The sequence below is a fragment of the Engraulis encrasicolus genome, chromosome 11 (assembly GCF_034702125.1).
Source record: "Engraulis encrasicolus isolate BLACKSEA-1 chromosome 11, IST_EnEncr_1.0, whole genome shotgun sequence".
Lineage (NCBI taxonomy): Eukaryota > Metazoa > Chordata > Actinopteri > Clupeiformes > Engraulidae > Engraulis > Engraulis encrasicolus.
Window position 1 is genome coordinate 5,304,846 of NC_085867.1, and position 21,755 is coordinate 5,326,600.

At 43.3% G+C, this 21,755-nt stretch overlaps 1 protein-coding gene across 1 annotated transcript in view; it reads left to right on the top strand.

The window, feature by feature from the left end:
* The window catches only part of LOC134457832 (matrix metalloproteinase-17-like), an 80,595-nt gene that overhangs the window by 45,318 nt on the left and 13,522 nt on the right, over positions 1-21,755 (top strand). Inside the window, exons 2-3 of the mRNA XM_063209800.1 lie at positions 5,786-5,918; positions 6,899-7,046. Coding sequence (XP_063065870.1) covers positions 5,786-5,918; positions 6,899-7,046 — 281 coding nt within the window. The remainder of the gene's footprint in view (positions 1-5,785; positions 5,919-6,898; positions 7,047-21,755) is intronic.

Consider the following 21,755-nt stretch of genomic DNA (forward strand, 5'->3'; position numbering starts at 1 on the left):
ATAGAAAATGCATGAAAAAAATAAAAATAAGGAAAGCCTGCCAGGGTGTTGGGGTCGGGATTTAAGCTCAGACTTCACTAAAGTGCTCAAGCGGCAAATACGGCTTGCCAATACACTCGCAGTCCACTCCGGTGGGGCTTTTTAGCATGGGGCATGTGTGTGTGTGTGTGTGTGTGTGTGTGTGTGTGTGTGTGTGTGTGTGTGTGTGTGTGTGTGTGTGTGTGTGTGTGTGTGTGTGTGTGTGTGTGTGTGTGTGTGTGTGTGTGTGTGTGTGTGTGTGTGCGTGCGCGCGTGTGTGTGTGTGTGTGCGCGTGTGTGTGTCCGTATGTGTGTATGGGTGTGTATGTCTGTGTCCGTGTATTACCATGGCCGATGGGGGAGTTACAGATAGAGGGGGGCATTGTGTTGCACTATGGTACACTTTGGGCAGCAAAGCTGAATCAGTCTGTTTTTCTTTGCCACACATATTAGTAATCTGCCAGCAGTAGGCAGCTATGTCAGCAGAAGTGGCACTGCAGGGTTAGTGGCCGAGGACTGAGGGCCCAGAGACCAAGAGAGCACTAGCACTATTACACTGCGTGTACGTGTGTGTGTGTGCGTGTGTAGTGGTTAGAGATGGGTGGGGGTACTGTGCCTGTGCCTGGGTACTTTGGGCAGTGAAGCTGAATGCATCTGTTCTTCTTGGCACACACAAGCAGCCAGCAGTAGACGGCTATCTCAACAGGAGTGGCACTGCAGGGTTAGTGGCCAAGGTCTGAGGGCCCAGAGAGAGAGAGAGAGAGAGAGAGAGAGAGAGAGAGAGAGAGAGAGAGAGAGAGAGAGAGAGAGAGAGGGTGGTATGGAGAGGAAGAGAAAGAGAAAACAAAGAAAAGAGAGGGGCAGGGGGAGCCTGAGTGCACAGGAGAAAAAAATGTGAGAGATGAAGAGAGAGTGTAAAAGGAAAACAGAGAAATGTGGGGAAAAAAACCCAATAGAATGCTCGTTGTCAAAGGTGGAAGAAGAAGAAAAAAAAGCTGATGTATATGGCACCAGAGAGAGAGAGAGAGAGAGAGAGAGAGAGAGAGAGAGAGAGAGAGACTGTGGATGTGGTGAGGGGATGTGCTACAGTATATTGGAATCAAGAGGTTGAGGCACAAAAAACAACGAACATAACCGGGTGCCTGACCACCATGCTCTCTTAGGAAAACATGTGTCACAGATGAAATTACACACACAGATGAACAGACAGACACATCGCACGCACGCACGCACGCACGCGCACACACACACACACACACACACACACACACACACACACACACACACACACACACACACACACACACACACACACACACACACACACCTACATACACTCAGTTATTTGAAGATGTCTCCTTTCAAAGACATTTCATAGTAAAGGTCAGTGTTGTAACTAAATGGGGCCTAACTAAAGGTTTTGCTTTTTGTGAGAGCTTGTAGTGTGCATACGCATACAAATTTGTTTGTCTATGAGTTTGATTACAATTTCTAGTGACAGGCTGTCATATCTCTAGACTCCATCCCTTGACATTACATATTATTTCAGGTCTGTGTGATGCCATATACATCAGCTTTTTTTCCTCCTTCTTCCACCTTTGACAACGAGCATTCTATTGGGTTTTTTTCCCCACATTTCTCTGTTTTCCTTTTACACTCTCTGTTCATCTCTCACATTTTTTTCTCCTGTGCACTCAGGCTCCCCCTGCCCCTCTCTTTTTCTTTTTTTCTCTTTCTCTTCCTCTCCATACCTAGCCTGGGCGAATAGCCGACTGTTGACTCTGTCAATCAGTCTGGCAAAAGCCATGAGGAATCCGTCTCCTTGGACGATGGGAGATGGTCGGATCTTCCTCTATCATTTAAATTAATTGAAGTTCCAAACTCAAATCAAAACCCATATCGTGCTTTATTAGCATGCCTGTTACGTTATAGCGTCGCAAAAGCATACAAATAACAAAACGAAAGTGTGAATATAGTTACCTTAACCAATCAGTAACGGAGCTCGCGGGTGAGTTCTACGTCACCACTCTCAACTGTTTGCTGATTGGCGAAACACTGAGAGAACCGAGCTCGAGGCTTTTGCCAGACGATGTGCGGAGCCAAAACCTTTGGGTGGAGTACATGGATGGCGTCGCCAGGCTACTCCATACCACCCTCTGTCTCTCTAATCCACTCTCACTCTCTCTCTCTCTCTCTCTCTCTCTCTCTCTCTCTCTCTCTCTCTTTTTCTCTCTCCCTCTGATGCTAAATGAGCCCTAAGCACCCCAGCTGTTCAGCCCTCCACTGCCTCCTCATGTGTGTTCCTTAGGGAGGGCAGTGGAGGTGCTTAGTAGACAGTCGGCAGTTCTCGAATTCTCAAAACTCTACACACAAATCCCCAAAATTCACACACAATGGGCAAAACCCTTCACTTCTCCTGAACAATGCATGTCTTGTCTCAAAACAATGTACTCTCTTCTCAAAAGGCATTTTTGTTCTCAAATGACACACACAATCAGTCATTTTAATGCACTATTATGTGAACCATTGAACACTAATATGCACAAGGTAAAACTCTATACTCAACTTGACACACAGTAAAAACTTATTTTCTTCAGTGTTCTACTTACTAAAGAGGGTATTTGTCTCTAGTAAAATACTGACATATTGTTTTTAGACTCAGAGCACACAGATATGTGGCAAAAAATAGATTTAGTTATTTAGTTTAGTTATTTTTCTGACATATAAAGAAATTGCACTAATTTTTTGTAAAATATTGGGTAACCACTTGAAAGTGATCTCTTGTATAACATATTTTGGAGTTCAAAAACTAAACAAATGTGTTTTCTCACTGCATCCACTCGTGTTTTCATCAATATCACATGCAATGTGTGTCCTTATGGGGTGATGATTTCAGATTGTAAACCAGTATGAAGAGAGTTTGCCCATGTGATGAGGAAGTGAACATAGTTAGTATGGCAGTTTATTTTAGTATTTTGGATGACAGTGTGTTCAATGCGACAACCAGGGATTTTCTTTCTTCTTCTTTTTCTTTTTCTTTGAAAATTGTGTGTAATCCAGAGAACTGTGTGTAGTGGTTTGAAAAGAGTGTGTTTTTAAAACTGAAATGTGAGCGTAAAGAAGAAATTGTGCTAATGGTTCAGTGACTGGTTAGGGGAGTTGGGAAATGGGTGAGATGTTCCTATAGAATTATGTGTGAAGTACCAGAAATTGTGTGGAAGCAATCGAGAAAAACTGTAACAGTCAGTTTGTTTGGCAGAGGCTGGTATATTCTAGCCTGGTTACTACCGGACCTATATGTGTGTATGTGTGTGTGTAGCTCTGAAGACCCTAGTGGCGCTCAACACGCACAGAGGTAGCATGTAGCAGGATTGCATTTCTCCAGTCAAATAATAACATTTGCTGATATTGAAGCAATAAATGCTCCAAATATTTTTTGACTGGAGAAATGGAATCCTGCTACATGCTCCCAGACCTAGTAGAGGAGCTCAAGAAGCTGTGCGGAACTGCGGGTCAGGGAAGAGCCAGGCAAGGTATTTTTGGCTGTGGTGCATAGGGGAGGTGGGTGAATGGACATTCAGGGTAGATGCTGATGTTATGGCTGGCATATAATAAGAGGATGAGGTGGGGGGACAGTCGGGGTGGTGGTTGGTGGCTGCTAATTCTGGCTGGGCTGCAAGGGAATAGCAGGTGGATGGATGCTTGGTTGGACATCCTGGGTTGTGGTGGATGGCAGATTGTTAGGCCAGATTCAGACTAGACCATGGCGGAACGGCAGTGGGACGACTGAGGTCTTTCTGCTTAGTGTCGGCCGGTGTGTTCTACTCTGCCTTTCACACCGACAGTGTTGGCGTGCATGGCCAGTCCAGTTCAAAATCCCCCCACAGCCATAGCTAGTTTGCTACTTTGCCATTTATTTGAATGGGACACCGCCGGTCGCTGACGTCCAAAATCTACTTGAGTTCTATTTTCCAAATGCAACGCGGAGCGAAGTCGGCTCCCGCGCCACTACTGCCCATCTACCGCCAGTTGGTGTGGAAGTACAGATCTGTTTCCATGTATTTTCGTCACCGCCGGTAAAGAGCGCTTCCGGCCCGTGCCGCTTCTCAGCTCTGGTGTAAATTAGTAAGTTAGGCCTTATGGGCCATTTCTGTAAGTGTACTCTACCCTGCTCTTCTCTACTCTGGCTCCACACACAGAGAGGCCCATTAAAAAGAGTTAAGTGAAGTTTGCTGGAGCTGAAACACTTTTCATTTGAAGAGGATATTGCTGTGTCTACATAAGCCAATTGCATTAATGCCATCCAGCGCTGGATTGGATTGTCGATGGAGACACTGCAGGTTATTGGTCATAGTTATTTACTGAATGAACTCTCGCTCAACCCAACCAATACATGCAATGACTTTGCACACAAACACATTGACACTCTCTCCTGTCTCATTCAATTCGTTTTTCTCTCTCTCTCTCTCGCCCTCACTTACACACGCAAGCACGCACACGCACACGTACACACGCACCCCCCCCCCCACACACACACACACACCCTGCAGTCCTACACACACACACACACACACACACCAGTCTCTCTCTAACCCTCACTGATACATGCATGCACAAACGCACGCACTCAAGGAGAATCGAAAAGAACTCTATCCTCAGTTAATGCATAGCAATGAGAGGAGGCAGGCCACTTGAATGGGCTTTGGTGGCAATATTATTGGCAGTGATTGTATAGTACAAACCTGAACTCTGTGGGCATATATTATATTCACTGAGCTGAGCTCACTGTGCCGCCATCCCTGATAGGCCTAATGCAGCATAATAAGGACTTTACTTTGTGTGGAAGGAAATGTTATCAACTCTTGGGCGAAACCTTGAGCTGGTGGCAATGTTATTGGTGCTGCACTGTCATCCCTGATAGGCCTAATGCAGTATAATAAGGACTTTACCCTGTGTGGAAGGAAATGTTATCAGCTCCTGGCTCAGGCTATATAGCTTGGTTAGCACAAACAGTCAACAATCCTCCTGTCACTCAGAGAAGGTTTCACGGGTTGCTGTTGGAGTGTGTGTGTGTGTGTGTGTGTGTGTGTGTGTGTGTGTGTGTGTGTGTGTGTGTGTGTGTGTGTGTGTGTGTGTGTGTGTGTGGTGTGTGTGTGTGTGTGTGTGTGTGTGTGTGTGTGAGAGAGAGAGAGAGCGAGAGAGAGAGAGAGAGAGAGAGAATATCAGTGGGACTATGATTAGATATGAGTATAAATGAGTGGGCAATTTTTCCCAAGCAAGCAGGCGAGCAGACCCAAGTGCTCTCCACTTTGCCAGTCTAATGAAAAGACTGCAGACAAATTGAGTGGAAATCAATAGGTCTATTTGTGGAGCTGCGAGCCTCCAGCAGGCTCAGACTACAGAATATTAGCCGAGAGACACAGGCTGAAAGCCAGGGACAAGTGACTTTAAAGCAACACTTTGTACGTTTCTTTTTTGTCGTTGGATGGTGGCTCTAGACTGTTGCATGTGGCATTGCATCTTTAAGCTATTTTCAGATGTTATACTGGAAACTCAATTCTTTTAATGGACCGTTGTGATATTGATATGCAAACCTATGATGCGTCTCAAAAATACATAGGCCTACTTTTTATTAATTAATTTCTTAAAAACATTGCCAACCTAAATTTTTATCAGCAAACACTATGAATTTCTGTCTGAACTTCAGAAATATAGATACAGTATACTTAACCCTCCCTTCTTTCCTTGTCCCTGTGTTTTCCCTCAGGATTGGCTGAGTAAGTTTGGCTACCTGCCTCCTCCAGACCCGGTGACGGGGCAGCTGCAGACCAAGGAGGCCCTGACTAAAGCCATCAAAGCCATGCAGAGGTTCGGGGGGCTGGAGGAGACGGGAGAGCTGGGTGAGTGGAGCTGAATGACTGTGTGTGTGTGTGTGTGTGTGTGTGTGTGTGTGTGTGTGTGTGTGTGTGTGTGTGTGTGTGTGTGTGTGTGTGTGTGTGTGTGTGTGTGTGTGTGTGTGTGTGTGTGTGTGTGTGTGTGTGTGTGTGTGTGTGTGTTTGTGTGTGTGTGTGTTTGCTTGCCTTTTTTTGCCAAATTTTAGAAAGTACTCCATTAGCAAGGTGAAACAGTGGAAATTTCTTGACATTATTATTTGGAATAAGTTTCATTAGTACAACTAGAACTGTAAGAGCTTGAGAAAAAAGGTAAATATCATTGCTCAGAGGACAGATGCAGGCCAATTGGTTCGGTTAGTCGTCTAAGGTGCTGTTTCCGTGTAGCATGATATTTTTTTGTGGGGTATTTTTTTCTCATGTTTAGCTGTACATGCAACATGTGGATAAAAAATAAATCCTCTATTGTAACAAATGCGTTTCAGCCCCCTAAGCAGGATATTTTTAAAGCCAGCTTTTTTATATCTGGATTTTAAATATCTGCTACGTGGAAACGGAAGGCCAAAACCAATGTAACCAGGAGAAAAAAATCCCCACATATAAAAATATCCTGCTACGTGGAAACAGCTTCTAAAACAGTTGGTAAAGCAGACAAGGGTGGATCCTAACATCAAAGTTCCAAAATTCAAACTCAAATTTTGAAAAAAGGCAGTTGGTCTGGGTGTTCTGTTCCTCCCCTAATTGAACACACCTGTGCTGCTTTAGGCTGCTACAGTGGAGGTCAGCATTGTCACATCCTCATCTCAACATTTATCTCCACACTGAGCTGGTTGTTTTGAGTGTGAATGCTGCTTTCCCTTAGCCTGGTTCTCACCGATGGTGCGTGTGTGTACACAAACTACCGTCTGGTAGCACTGGCATTAACATGCTCTTCTCGAGCCAGAATATAAATGGTGTGTGTGCGTGTGTGCGTGCATGCGTGTGTGTAGACCAGGCTACTCTAGGTCTAATGAAGACTCCGAGGTGTTCGCTACCAGACCTGTCTGCACCAGAGGCATCGTCATCATCAGCGGGGCGGAGGAGACGAGCTCTCACGCCACTCAACAACAAGTGGAGCAAGAGACATCTGTCATGGAGGTAGGTGTTTGAGCGTGTGTGTGTGTGTGTGTGTGTGTGTGTGTGTGTGTGTGTGTGTGTGTGTGTGTGTGCGTGCGTGCGTGCGTGCGTGCGTGCGTGCGTGCGTGCGTGCGTGCGTGCGTGCGCATGTGTGGTGGTGGTGGGGATGGGGATTGACACTGTCAGCAACTGTGACACTTGTGATACTCAGGCCGTCTCAACGTGTGTGTGTGTGTGTGTGTGTGTGTGTGTGTGTGTGTGTGTGTGTGTGTGTGTGTGTGTGTGTGTGTGTGTGTGTGTGTGTGTGTGTGTGTGTGTGTGTGTGTGTGTGTGTGTGTCTTGATGTGTGTCTTGGTGTGTCCTGACAGAGTGTTCTTGTGTCCTTAAGTGGGAGTCAGCCACAGGGAGGGAAGTGGTATACTATATGTTTTATAGAATATCAACCCTGTGGGTTGGCTATCTCACTTGCACACATGCGTGCGTGTGTATGTGTGCATGTGTGTGTGCAGTGCATGTGTTTATATCTGCCCTGTGTATTGGCCCAGTCTCTCATAAGCCACATGCTTGGTGGATGTACGCGCCCAATCACTAAAAAAGCTATTTCCTGAGCTGTGGGAAACTGTACGTGTGTGTCTTCTTTCATTGAATGTACTCTGCATTTACGTATGTATTTTTTTACGGCCATATATCCGCCAGTAGTTAATTAAGTCCAGAGGGTACAGCTGTAGGGCAGGCCACCTCACAAGCATGAATTAGCACATGTTCGTTCACTCTCTCACTCACTCGCTCACTCACTCACTCTCTCACACACACTCTCTCTCTCACGCATGCACGCACGCATGCACGCACGTACACACACACACACACACACACACACACACACACACACACACACACACACACACACACACACACACACACACACACACACACACACACACACACACACACACACACACACACACACACACACACACACAGAGTGGAAAGATATGGTCATGCCTAGTGAGTTTACACAGGGAGGATTATGTCAAGAGACCTGTGGTTTTGGCTCTCTGTTCCTCACATATGGACACAAGATACAGTGGCAAACACACTTCCCTGGTGGAATACACACACACACACACACACACACACACACACACACACACACACACACACACACACACACACACACACACACACACACACACACACACACACACACACACACACACACCACACACACAGAGGAAAAGGGTGACCCTGGTCAAGCACACGCGCACACACACACACACACACACACACACACACACACACACACACACACACACACACACACACACACACACACACACACACACACACACACACACACACACACACACACACACACACACACACACAGAGGGAAAGGGTGACCCCGGTCAAGCACCTGCTTTAACCAGCGACTATTTCGAGCTGCTTTGATGAATGTGTTGAGGGTGGAGGCCTCTGAGAACGCAGCTGCAGGCAGCGAACTACGGGACCTGTTGAGGGAGCAAGTGTGTGTGTTTGTGTGTGTGTGTGTGTGTGTGTGTGCGCGTGCGCGTGTGTGCGTGCGCGTGTGTATGTGTTGCTCTGCAAATCAGTCTTTCAGTGCAACACTAAACATTTATTTTTCTCACCCAATGCATTCTTCTGTCTCAATTCACTACTACACAAGAAAAACAACACTGTTTACTCTCAAGCTGCCTATCTACATTGTCATCTGAACATCTCTGTTGTTTACATAGTCTCTTAGTCTCTCTCGCTCTCTCTCTCTCTCTCTCTCTCTCTCTCTCTCTCTCTCTCTCTCTCTCTCTCTCTCTCTCTTTCTGCTGTATGCCCTTCCTCTCTGCTCGCTTCAGTTGTTTTCCTTGTCTGCTTTCCTCTCTTGCTACACTCCTCACACTGCCATGCGCTACATCTGTTTTTACATCTCATTTCTCCTCCCTGAGATAATGAGTTAGACAAGCCATCGACATGCTCAAGGGCAGCTGTTTTTTTTAACCCTGTTTTCCGCCGTTCCTCAACCTAGTCTTTGAAACTGTTTAGCCACAAACTCTCCTTCCCTGAGAGTCCAATTACAGCAGCTGTATGGACAGCTACTCCTTCAGTTGAAGGTGAAGATTGTGCACAAACATCCCAAGGAAAGGTGCAGGACAAAGGCTTAGTTTCGGAGTGAGAGGTCTGCACACTTGAAATCCTTTTTGTTGTCTTTTATTATTTCATGGCTGTATTACGTTTGGACTTCAACAGCCTTCACCAGATTCTCTACAAACACAGACTGAGTGGTGATTAGAGTATTCCTGGCACAGTGGCACTCCAGATATGTGTGCTGTTCCCTCACAAAAAACTAATCAAATTGGATGGCTGTGGGTTGAGTTGGTTGTTGAGGAAGTGAATGTTGCTAGTCTGACTTGACCCCCTCTCTGATCCATTGTAATAAGTCACCATTGTAATAAAGCAAGATAAAAGGGTAGTCATGGCTCAATGGTTAGAGCGCTAGTCTTCAGATCAGAGGATTGCAGGTTCACATCCCACTCTTAACAGCACCTTCATTCATGCTCAAAGCCATTCATGCCCTTGAGCAAGGCACTTAACCCCACATTGCTCCAGGGACTGTAACCAATACCCTGTACCTAAAATACCTGTAAGTGGCTTTGGATAAAATAAGCGTCAGCTCAGTGTAATGTAATGTAAAGGGTAAAGAGAAAGTGGGGTAGCAAAAGAGAATAATCTGGTCCTTTCACAGGTGGGCAGAGCTGAAAGGTCAGTTATGTGTGATTTGGCAGTCCTGGAGGACCCCTGATAGAGCATTAGGGCTGGCTGAAGGTTCGAGGTGGATGTGTGTAGATGTGGACAAGAGGTCGAGAGGACAGCTGTGTGTGTGTGTGTGTGTGTGTGTGTGTGTGTGTGTGTGTGTGTGTGTGTGTGTGTGTGTGTGTGTGTGTGTGTGTGTGTGTGTGTGTGTGTGTGTGTGTGTGTGTGCATGCCTGTGTGTGTGTTTGCGCACGTGCCTATGCTTGTGTGTGTGTGTGTGTGTGTGTGTGTGTGTGTGTGTGTGTGTGTGTGTGTGTGTGCTTGTGTGTTAGTACACCAACCATTCAAAATCAAATATACACATCAATCAGACACACAGACACAGACACAGACACACAGACACACAGACACACAGACACACACACACACACACACACACACACACACACACACACACATATACACACACACACCCTTGCTTCAGTGCATTTACTAGGCAACACAGAGGCCACCGCTGTCCTCGTTAGTGCAGCGATTAATCACCTGATTAATCAACAAATAATTACCCAGGAGTCAAGGCTGTGTGTGTGTGTGTGTGTGTGTGTGTGTGTGTGTGTGTGTGTGTGTGTGTGTGTGTGTGTGTGTGTGTGTGTGTGTGTGTGTGTGTGTGTGTGTGTGTGTGTGTGTGTGTGTGTGTGTGTGTGTGTGTGTGTGAGTGTGCTCAAGTTTTGCATTACAGTTCTGGACCCCATTTCTCGAAAGCATTGTTGCATGCTACCCACCCCCCCAACCCCCCCGCGCCCCAACAACACACACACACACACACACACACACACACACACAAACACACACACACACATAGAGGACAGATAATTACCCAGGAGCGAAGGCTTTCCTGCTACTTCATCCCTCTGTTGGTCTATTTCTGTCTTTCATGAGCACTCTCTATTTTCTAATTCTTTCTCTCCTTCATTCTCTCTCCCTTTCTTTCTCCCTCTGCCTGTCTTTCAGATTTTCTCTTTTCACATCACCCCTCTTTCTTTTGTTATGCTCTCTCTCTCTCTCTCTCTCTCTCTCTCTCTCTCTCTCTCTCTCTCTCTCTCTCTCTCTCTCTCTTTCTTTCAACCCCTCTCTCACCAGTCTCTCCCCTCCCTTTCCTCTTATCCAGTGGTTTTGACCAAACGCCCCCTGACCTCATCATAAGCCTGACAAAGGCCCCCTTGATCTCATCATATGCATGCCACCACCCCCCCACCCCACCCCTTAGTATTAAAGAATTAAATGTAGTCTAACCGCACGAATAAACCAGGCACGATGCGATTCAAGCGACAGAGCGATAAGCGCGATTGAAGCCACTACAGTATGTCCGTTACAAGCAGAAGGCAAAGCATTCAAACATTCCCATTGGCTGTGGTCACTGACCTCTATACAGTCATTGGCTGTCGCGGCTGGTCGCAGAACCGCCTCATAGAAAGTTGAAAAGATTTCAACTTCAAACTGTCGCTCTCGTCGCGCAAATTGCCTCTAGTCTCCAGAATCGCTTTTGTCGCGCGACTCAATACAAAGTCAATTACTTCTGTCGCTCGCCTCGCTCTTTTCGCGGTAGGGGCCTCCGCATTCTGTGTCTGACAAAGGGTGGAGCACTGCTCAGCCAATGTTCGATGCACCCTTCGTCAGTGTCTCCAGATGTCCCTGGATGATGAACTTCCCTTTGTCCACACATCATTTATCTGCAAACATTGGGATATTTTCCGTTGCTTAAAAGTAGGCAAATTCAGTGAAAATCCTCAAATCCACCACTTTCCCTTCTTGCACGAATCAAACTAGTATTTCCATACTGGCATAGAGCGAGAGAGAGAGAGCGCGAGTGTGAGATTGCACGTATATTACTCAGTATTTGCACGTGTGTGTGTGTGTGTGTGAGAGTGTGTGTGTGCAACTGATTGACTGCATTTCTGCGATAGTGAGAGTGTCATGGGATTGAGCTAGGGTAAGCCTCAAGGAGAGGTCTGGAACCTACAGTAGTGTGTGTGTGTGTGGGTGGGTGGGTCTGCCTGTCTGTCTGTCTGTCTGTCTGTCTGTCTGTCTGTCTGCCTGTCTGTCTGCCTGTCTGTCTGTCTGTCTGTCTGTCTGTCTGTCTGTCTGTCTGTCTGTCTGTCTGTCTGTCTGTGAGTGTGTGCATGTGTGTGAGTGTGTGTGTGTGTGTGTATGTGTGTGATTGAGTGTGTAAGCCTGCAGCATGCAGTAGTATACTAGCTTCCAGTAAATTATTCTGGGACCACTGAGCTGTAGGAGGTCAGCCTGTGAGATTTAAATATTAGCAGCAAAATGAGTTTCACTCAGTCATTTCCTACACATGCATGATTCAGTGTGTGTGTGTGTGTGTGTGTGTGTGTGTGTGTGTGTGTGTGTGTGTGTGTGTGTGTGTGTGTGTGTGTGTGTGTGTGTATGGGTAGCCTATGTGTGTGTGTGTATGTGTATGTGTAGCCTGTGTGTGTGTGTGTGTGTGTGTGTGTGTGTGTGTGTGTGTGTGTGTGTGTGTGTGTGTGTGTGTGTGTGTGTGTGTGTGTGTGTGTGTGTGTGTGTGTGTGTGTGTGTGTATGCACTGTAAAAAAAATTATTGTCAAAATTACGGTGAAAAACTGGCAGCTGTGGTTGCCATTTTTTCACCGTATAAAACACAGAGATCTTGTATATGGATTTACGGTAAGGTAAATTAAGACTTGTAGAATCAACATTTTCAAGATGTTACAATAAAGGGGAGTTACTGTTTAAATAACAGTGACACTCGTGTAGGCTCTTGGTATACAGCTGTATAATTAACCCTCTGAGGTCTAAGGCCTTTCAGAGGCTTTTAGGCTGCTTGCACCACCCTGACATTTTCAAGTATTTTCAGCTAACAGTAAGCATCTATGCAAAAGTGGAATATATGGTTGTATTGTGAAAAGCCTGACAAGAAATAATCTGAAAAAAAATTGGATGTCATACAAACATGTTTTATTTAAATTGAGTATAAACACAACTGTACAAAAAAACAGGTTTCAGACATCTTCAAAAAGTTCAAGAAAACACACAATAAATATATCTAGCCAAGACTTTTGAAGTTTGAATCTTGTAAACAAATGTGTTGGCAGCATAAAAGTGAAAAGGGCATTTAGAAATGTTTTGTTGTTTTCATACAAAATGCAAAAAAGAATGACTGTCACTGCCACTGCCTGTCTCATTTGAATACTAATGAGATAGGTGTGAAAAACCTCTAATGGCCCACACCCCCCTGTCAATCCCCATGTGCTCTGATTGCCCCAACCCCCCTGTCACTCTACGTCTGCTGTGTTTACCCTACCTGAAAGGGGCGGGTTGTCACCTCTGAATAGCCACTCAAGCACCGGTACTTTACATGTGAATAGCTATAGGTGTGGCTGCTACAGGCAGAGAGTACAGAATATGCGAAGATTTCTTTTCACTTTCTTTAAATTGGGCCAGCTATATAATTTATTTAATATATATATATATATTTGAAATCTGGAAGGTCTGAGGTTTCTAATGGTGTAACTTATGTGTTTCAATGACAAAAACTCACAGAGTTACAGATTTGTTTTTGGAGACATGTCAAATTGCCCTCTCAAGGGCACTTAGACCTCAATGGGTTAACAATGCAACCCTGTTGTTTTTTAAGTGAAATACTAACCATTCCACAGCATTCATTTGCCTATTTCACAGTCAATTTCTGTTAAAACAACAGAAATTATTTATGCCTTGACGGTATGACTGTTCAATTTACAGTATAAAGCATTTGTTTTTATGGTGAATCTCTATTCATTCCACAGAATTTATTGCTAAACCAGCAGCACAATTGTGTTGCTCAGGCGTAGGATTCAAAGTTTATATGTGTTGCATTTAAGTGGAATTCCCATAATAGGTGAGTCCTATAGAGTTACAATCAGACAACTGATTGGACTGATTCTACTCACTGAAGGGTATGAAAATGCATTCCTTTTTTGAAAAAGGCCTGAAAATAACCTTGAGTAAAATGAAGGCCACAGCTAGCGGGGCAAGCACGCTAACAAACAAGCTAGTTAGCCAGCCACCCTTACAACATGACCTGCTAGCCGGGCCGGCCAGGTCAGGCCAGGTGAGGGCAGGCAGATCGGCCTGGCCTTACAGCCAGTCAGCCAGCTAGCTAGCTAGCTGCCAACCAGTGAGAAGTACAACGCAACAGTCCCGGTTTAAATACATGTTCAAGTGAACCATGTGACCCGAGTGATGAGGCATTTCGCAGGTGCAGGCAGTAAGTTAATCATTGCATGACAGCCCTTAGCAATCAGGTGAGGTCAGGAATTGATTGACAGATTGATTTGGATGAAGTAGAATGACAGTTTCAAATAGACTAGTATACTTCTAAGAGACTGAATCAAGGGATTACTGTCCCAGGTAGAGTTTTTCTAATTATGCTAGCTTTTAAGTATATTTTACACATTAAATGAGGCTAAACTGTTGGCTGTTACCGGAGAAATATATAAGTTACAGTGAATTATTGCAAAATGTCCTTAACTGTTGCACAGTTTATTCAGTTGCCAGCTTCACTGTTGTCAAATCTACAACGTGGAGGCACATGGAGCCAAGCACACAGGCAATCTGTTTTCTGTGGAGTAATTAATATTTAATTCATTATAACCTCCATTGCTTTCTGTTGGGTAGGAGGAATGTAAATAAGGATATTCTGAGTTTTAGAGAGGTTTACTTTGTCAATTTGCCTCTCACTCGAAAACTCTGATGGCAAAGCCTCCAAGTCCAATAAGGGAAATTTTGCGCAGGATGAACTTGAACACATGCAGAGGGTTGTAATCTAAGTTAATTGATGGCTACTAATCAAATAGCATGTTGACATCAAACTCTGCCTGTTACAACCAGCCTATCAGTGGTTTGACAAGTTGCACCTGGAACAAGTGCAATCACAAGAGATCTATTGGACAAAAAGAGGACTCAAAAAGCCTAACACGACCAGAAAGAGCACCTACTTTTTGTAGTATACACAATGTGAAGAAAAGCAGAACAGAGTTCTTTGTCTGTTGGTTCACAATTTGGTTCACTTACAGAGGATTGAGTTTGGTTCACTTATAGGGGACTCAACAAAAATGGCTGCTCATGTTGCCAAAACATTTGACATTTGAGGAGGCATGGTTTTCACAACTCTCTGGGGAATTAAACATTAACTCTCTAGCTCTCTTAGCTCAACAACTCCGATCCAGAGGAGTCAAATAACACTGTGTAGTCTTGCTGCAACTCTTGGTGTTTAGATTTTGGCTGAACACCAGTCTAACCAGTCTGATCAATCTAACTCTGACAAATGTGCTGTGTACATATGACACCAGTGAAAAATAAAGTCATGTACCGTTTCTTGACTACTTCATCTTCACTTAACAGTATTTTCAAATATTTCCTTTTCAGTGAACAGTTAAGTATTTTCTACATAAGACACCAGTGAAAAATAAAGTTATGTATCGTTTCTTGACTACTTCATCTTCACTTAACGGTATTTTCCAATATTTCTTCGTTTACAGAGAACAGTCCAGTATTTTCTACATATGACACCTGTCAAAAAAAAAGTCATGTAGTGCTTTTTGCCGTATTTAGTACAGAGACAAACTGTTTTACATTTTACGGTCACTGACTGTTGCAATTTGACAGTTTTTGGCCGTAATTTCAATGGGCATTTTTTACAGTGCATGGGTAGCCTGTGTGTGTGTGTGTGTGTGTGTGTATGCGTAGCTTGTGTGTGTGTGTGTGTGTGTGTGTATGCGTAGCTTGTGTGTGTGTGTGTGTGTGTGTGTGTGTGTGTGTGTGTGTGTGTGTGTGTGTGTGTGTGTGTGTGTGTGTGTGTGTGTGTGTGTGTGTGTGTGTGTGTGATTGAGTGTGTAAGCCTGCAGCATGCAGTAGTATACTAGCTTCCAGTAAATTATTCTGGGACCACTGAGCTGTAGGAGGTCAGTGTGTGAGATTTAAATATTAGAGTGATTCTCCGATTCGACTACGCTTTTAAGTCCATGGATTTTATTTGCCAATTCCACTAACTATTAACTGCATCCAATGATTATTTGGACATTAGAAAACATTTATCTGTCATATAATACAGAAAGTGTAGACATGGCATTATTTCCCTCAGCAAGAATGAGTATTTAATACTGGTTTTGGGCGTTTTCATGCTGTCCTGTTTTCCAAATGTCAGATTCAGTCTTCATATTACCATGTAAAGAAACTTGTTTTGCCCAAGACGATTGCAAATGTTGATTCACAGTAATCATCACAATATGACAAAACTGTCAGAAAGACCACTGTGCTTTCCATTATACATGAAATTTGCCATTTTGTGTGTGTCCACGAAAACTGTGTTAACCGTGTCACGGTCTGAAACCCCCTCCATAAATCAGTAAAGGTTTGGTCTTAGGCCATACGAATAACATCACGTGAGGTCATAACCTCTTTGGCAGGATATGGGAAGACTTGGAACTTCTGAGGTCCTCAGTTAGCACAACACCATAAAAATGGCTGAAATGTCAACCGTTTTACCGTCAATGGTGTTACAATTAGCTATGACATTCAGGGTTGCCAGATGAGGCTGATGATTTACAGCCCAAAAATGTTCAAAATCCGCCTAGAAGCACAAAATCCCGCCCAATTCTATTGATTTCTATGGCAAAAAGTGGGCAGGTTTTTCTGATAAATGCCATTTTTACCCGCACACGGCCATCCTAAGCAGTCCAATTGGGCGGGATCCAGCCCAATCTGGCAACACTGATGACAGTTGAGGAGGAGTATGTTTTTGCCAATTTATCTCCATATTGACAGACAAACAAACAAAATAATTTGTGTTCTAGGGAGATCGGTTTGTCTGCTCTGTTATTTCTCCTAAAAAAGTGCCGACTTGTTCCCCTGCACTGTTGACCGTAACACAGTTGAGTAACACGGTTGAGTAACACGGTTGACTGTTTTGAAAGTGTTTTTAAGCTATTGATCCCTTATGTGTTGGAAAAATCCTATGAACAGACACTAGGGATTATCTGTGGAGAAGGAAGTCTTGTGTAAGGAGGCTGACTAAATTCAACTCAGACGTTACAGGGATGTATAATGAAAAATGTGTCAGTCTGTATCACAGTGAATCATAAAATCCTACTTATGAAGCTCAACAATCACATTTTCTATATCAGTTACACAGATGAATGACAACATTATTGCTAAGGGACATAAGCACTTTCAAACGTGCATAGTTTCAACTCTGTAGTATTTTTATTTATGTTTGAAATGACATAGTATTTGTCCATAACACTGTTGACAAAATAATTAAGCAAATGTTCGCTTTCATTAGAGTATTTATCAAATGATTTAACCCTCCTGTTACCCTCAAATTTTGGAACATCCGTGATCCTTGGGGTCAATTTGACCCCAACCACTTAAATGTCTACAAAATCAGTAGGAAACAACACTTTGTTACATGTTTATGTCTCAGATATGTATTATTGCTCTGTTGGTGACATAAAAAGTCCTTTCAATATATCCTAGCACCCCCACACATAGCCCACACACCAAAAAAACGTAATCCATGACTAGGCGAAAATTAGAAAAAATAGCAATAAAATGTCATTAATTGGTCTAAAAACAGATGGACACATATTATTTTAAATTTATTGGCTCCATATACTCCCTAAATAAGAATTTCTATCACTTATAACATTGAAAAGAAAAAAAACAAATTTGATTATCAAGGATATTATCTATCTATTACCATATCGGTCAATTTGACCCTAAAAGAAATAGACATATTCCCAAACATTCAGAAGGTTTTTTTTAAGTCCAACATTATTTTCTTCTGAACGTTTGAATGTGTATTTATAGCACAAGTATAATAGTGAGGTAAGAACATGGATACATTGCCAACTAAGAGTTTCGGGAACATCATAGAAAATCATTTTTTTCTACATTGTTTCTACGCTTGAATTAGTGTGCACATAAGGAAAAAAGGTTTGCATGTGCTCCTTGTAGACATAGTACATGTTCATGATAGTGGGGTAATGTTTGAAGGGAAAGGGCTAGAACATTGTATGTTTACTTCTATTCACTATGTATGCCCACTGGAGAACTTGTGGTATGGATGTCAGTGTGTATGTCCTTCACAAAACTTGCAGCTGTTGCTGTTCCTGCCTTCTCTATGTTAGGTAACACCAATTTCTAACCAATGCTGCAGACAAAGGTGTCAATTAGGAACACAATACTGAAATGAGGAGAAGAATAGCACCATTACTTCTCTCAACATAGCAAACAACCTTAAGATCGTCTCCATCTAAAGAAGTAGAGTAGAGAGGGGCAATACGCCCCCACGGGGTAATACGCCCCCTGCCCATTTTTCCCATTTTGACTACTAGATGGCACAAATTTCAATTTGCATTGTTGCTATGAATAGTCCTGACCACGGGGATAAACAAACATCCGCTGTGGATAGCATTTTAGCGACGCAATGGAGGAAAGTAAAATTTTCTGGCTAGTCATGTAATTTTCTGGCGTCAGTATACATAAGCATTTACACAGGTAGCCTAAAAGCTTCATATTACGTTGTATTTACAATAGAATTGTACAAATTTTGATTATTTATTGGAATGCTGTTTCTTTCATTGTTTGGTTGAAGAAAACAATCAGTGAACCAAGTAGTTTGGGGTTTTTTTTAGGGGGGCCTATTCCCCCACCTTAGGGGGGGCCTTTTACCCCACTAGCGGGGTAAAAGGCCCCTTTAGCACAATTTTTGTTTTTGTTTAAAATGTCATGAAGGATTAACTTAGGCCAATTTTCCATGATGGGTTATTGTTCACCTCACTGTTGTTACCAACTATGGTTGAAATTAACACAGATGGTTAACATCTTCTTGGAGAAAAAATACCTTTTCCTTAAGGGGGGCTTATTCCCCCTCTCTACTCTACAATGGCGTGTCACCATCAGAACAGTCCATTTCAATATTTGGATCACAATCATAAAGCTTCTCTTAAAATATACCATGACTTACAATTATGTATGCTGGGCACAGAACAGCATGCATAGCAATGCTGACTATATGTGACCCTTCTTATTTCTTATACTTGTGTTTGTGTGTAGTGGAGGGTGCAAAAGAAGCTCCAAGGGTACAGGAATGGGGGGGGTTGCTGTGGTGGGTGCCATGATGGTGCTTTAGGTTCAAAAAGGTTCAGTTGGTGTATTTTGTCAAAATGTCAATGCTGTATTAGCCACCAATGTCCAAAATGTTGCCGTGAATTACTTTTAGGCCTCCCCCATATCATTGGTATTTTTAGTTATCAGGGCCAAAACAAAGCCAAATTTTCAGAAGAAACATGGCTGAATAGCTTATGTTCATGTATTTCACATTATCTAAACAGATTTTAACATTTATTTGCAAAATATGAATGTTCCATTTATGTTTTATACATGTGAAACAATTGGGGTCAAATTGACCCCAAGGAACACGGATGTAACCAAAATGTGTACAGCGCTTAGGAAAAACATTTTTGCTGAAATTTCACTTTTTTCACATTCATCTCATCTATTTAGGAAAAGTCATCAAAGATGAGGCAGAAGAAATATGTACTTCATGTATTTTTCAGGTGTTAAACATTGAAAGGGGTCAAATAGACCCCAAGGATAACAGGAGGGTTAAGATTAAGCTTGGCAATTTGTTTGTTTGGAAACTTAAATATATACACTATGTAAACATCTAGGTAATTTAGTTGAAAAAAAAATACTGATAATTGACATTTTGCTTTTGCCAAAAGCGTAGGCGAATCGTAGAATCACTCATTAGCTGCAAAATGAGTTTTATCAGTCATTTCCTACACATGCATGATTCAGTGTGTGGGTGTGTGTGTGCGTGCGTGCATGTTTGCTCAAGTGTCTTGTCATCACAGTTCTGGGCCCCGTTTCTCGAAAGCATTTTTGCTACTTATACGGTTCCTAAGGGGGAATTGCATTGCAACACTGTTGAAACGCACACACAAACAATCACACACACACACGCACGCACGCGCACGCACGCGCGCACGCATCACGCACGCACACTGGAGGAAGTCTGTAGATTGCAAGTTGAAAAACAGGTTTAGGATAGCTGGAAACAAGCAGCACATGCACTTTTCATGACAAACGCTTAGTCAGAGGAGCATAAACAAATGCACTCTTCAGGGATGTTTGCCTATTTAATGTATTGCAGAGGTACACAGACCCAGACAGGGGGGCACGTAATGAATACTAGCATGAGCAACTTCCATAGACCTCACACTCCTGCAGCAAGCTGAGTGTGTGTGTGTGTGTGTGTGTGCGTGGGGCAGCAGTTTGCATTTACATACACAACCTTGGCCAAATGCTGCTATCTTAACATCGGGTAAAAGACGAATTACCAACCAAGAGAATTTTCACACCAAGGTTGTATTATTTTCATCTTGAAATCATCCTTGCTTTGTCAGTTCAGATGGGGTATGGCATTCATTAAAATGCTGGGAAAGAAAATGGGCAATATCTTGTCAGAGAGTTACAGCAGTGAGTGAGTGAGCCAGAGGAGAGCAATCTACTCTGTACTCCATGAGTCTGTCTGTATGAAGTAAGAAACAATAAAGTGTAATTTTATTATCTACTCAGGACTTACTCTATGGTGAAGCATGGTTGTTACAGTTTGGTTTCCAAGGGAAACTGTCAACCGCTATAATGTCAAATCCCTCCGTGTAAGCTTTTGCAAACAAATTAAACATGAGTTACACTCTTTAGGAAGATATAACATAACTGCCTTAGATTTATGGTCTGGTGTTTATCTTATATCAGCTATTGTATTCGAGTATCACCTCATAACAAGTCTCCATAATTTCCTTTGGGGAGCAATTAAGCATCTCTCCTGTATTCTCCACTACTTCATAAAATACTGCAGTCATTTGAAAAGAACACACCAGTGATTCTAGAACTTTGTTTGTTTGTCACCCCTATAGTCAAACCATCAGTTTTTTTCTTTCACGATGGCAGCATGTGTATTTTCCAAAGGACATTTTAATTACACCAAGGTAACAACCAGAAGATCTTAACTGTCGATATAACAACACCAAACCCACCATTCTTTTCAACTGCACAACATAAAATGTGTGGCATCCCTTGACGCTTCTCCTTGTTGCTGTGACATGCATAAGTACTCAAGCTCCGTAATTAATGAAGACATCATAACAGGCCAGCTATATGCCACCATAGACCTACAGTACATATGTTAAACAGCAAGCACTCACCCACTCACCAGGCTTCTGACAACCACAACACATGTTCCTTGATCTACTCTACTTGGCATCAATAAAGCACGCACGCACGCACGCACGCACGCAGGCAGGCACGCGCACGCGCGCACACACACACACACACACGCACACACACACACGCACACACACACACTAGTTCTACAACATGTGTTGTTTGTAATCCGCAGCTGCTGGATCCACACTGTCTCACATGACTAGCCAAGCACATGCTGTATTCTGGACAGCAGGACACAAAACAGCAACACGGAAAAAGACTGCTGTCTTCTACCAACAGCATTTCAAAGGGAATTTTCAACCACATCTCCTTCCTTTCCTCATGTTTCAATGACTGTCTCAACATGGCTCAAAACTTATTCATAGTGGCATTCACATCCCTTAAACATCAACGGGGTCACGGGAATGATGAAAAATAAACAGAAAACACGCAACAAACAACAAACAAGCAAACAAACAGCATCAAGGCTGGTGGTAGCCAAAATTAGAGCATGTACCCATGGCAGACCTCATGTTGTGATGTCACTTGTCAGCACAGCACAGCACAGCAGCATGACTTCAAGTCCCCAACTGTGTGTCCCCAGGCAGCAAGCCACAGCATCACCAGAAACTGCACAAAAATGGCACTTCATTATGGGTCTCCAAAGAAGCA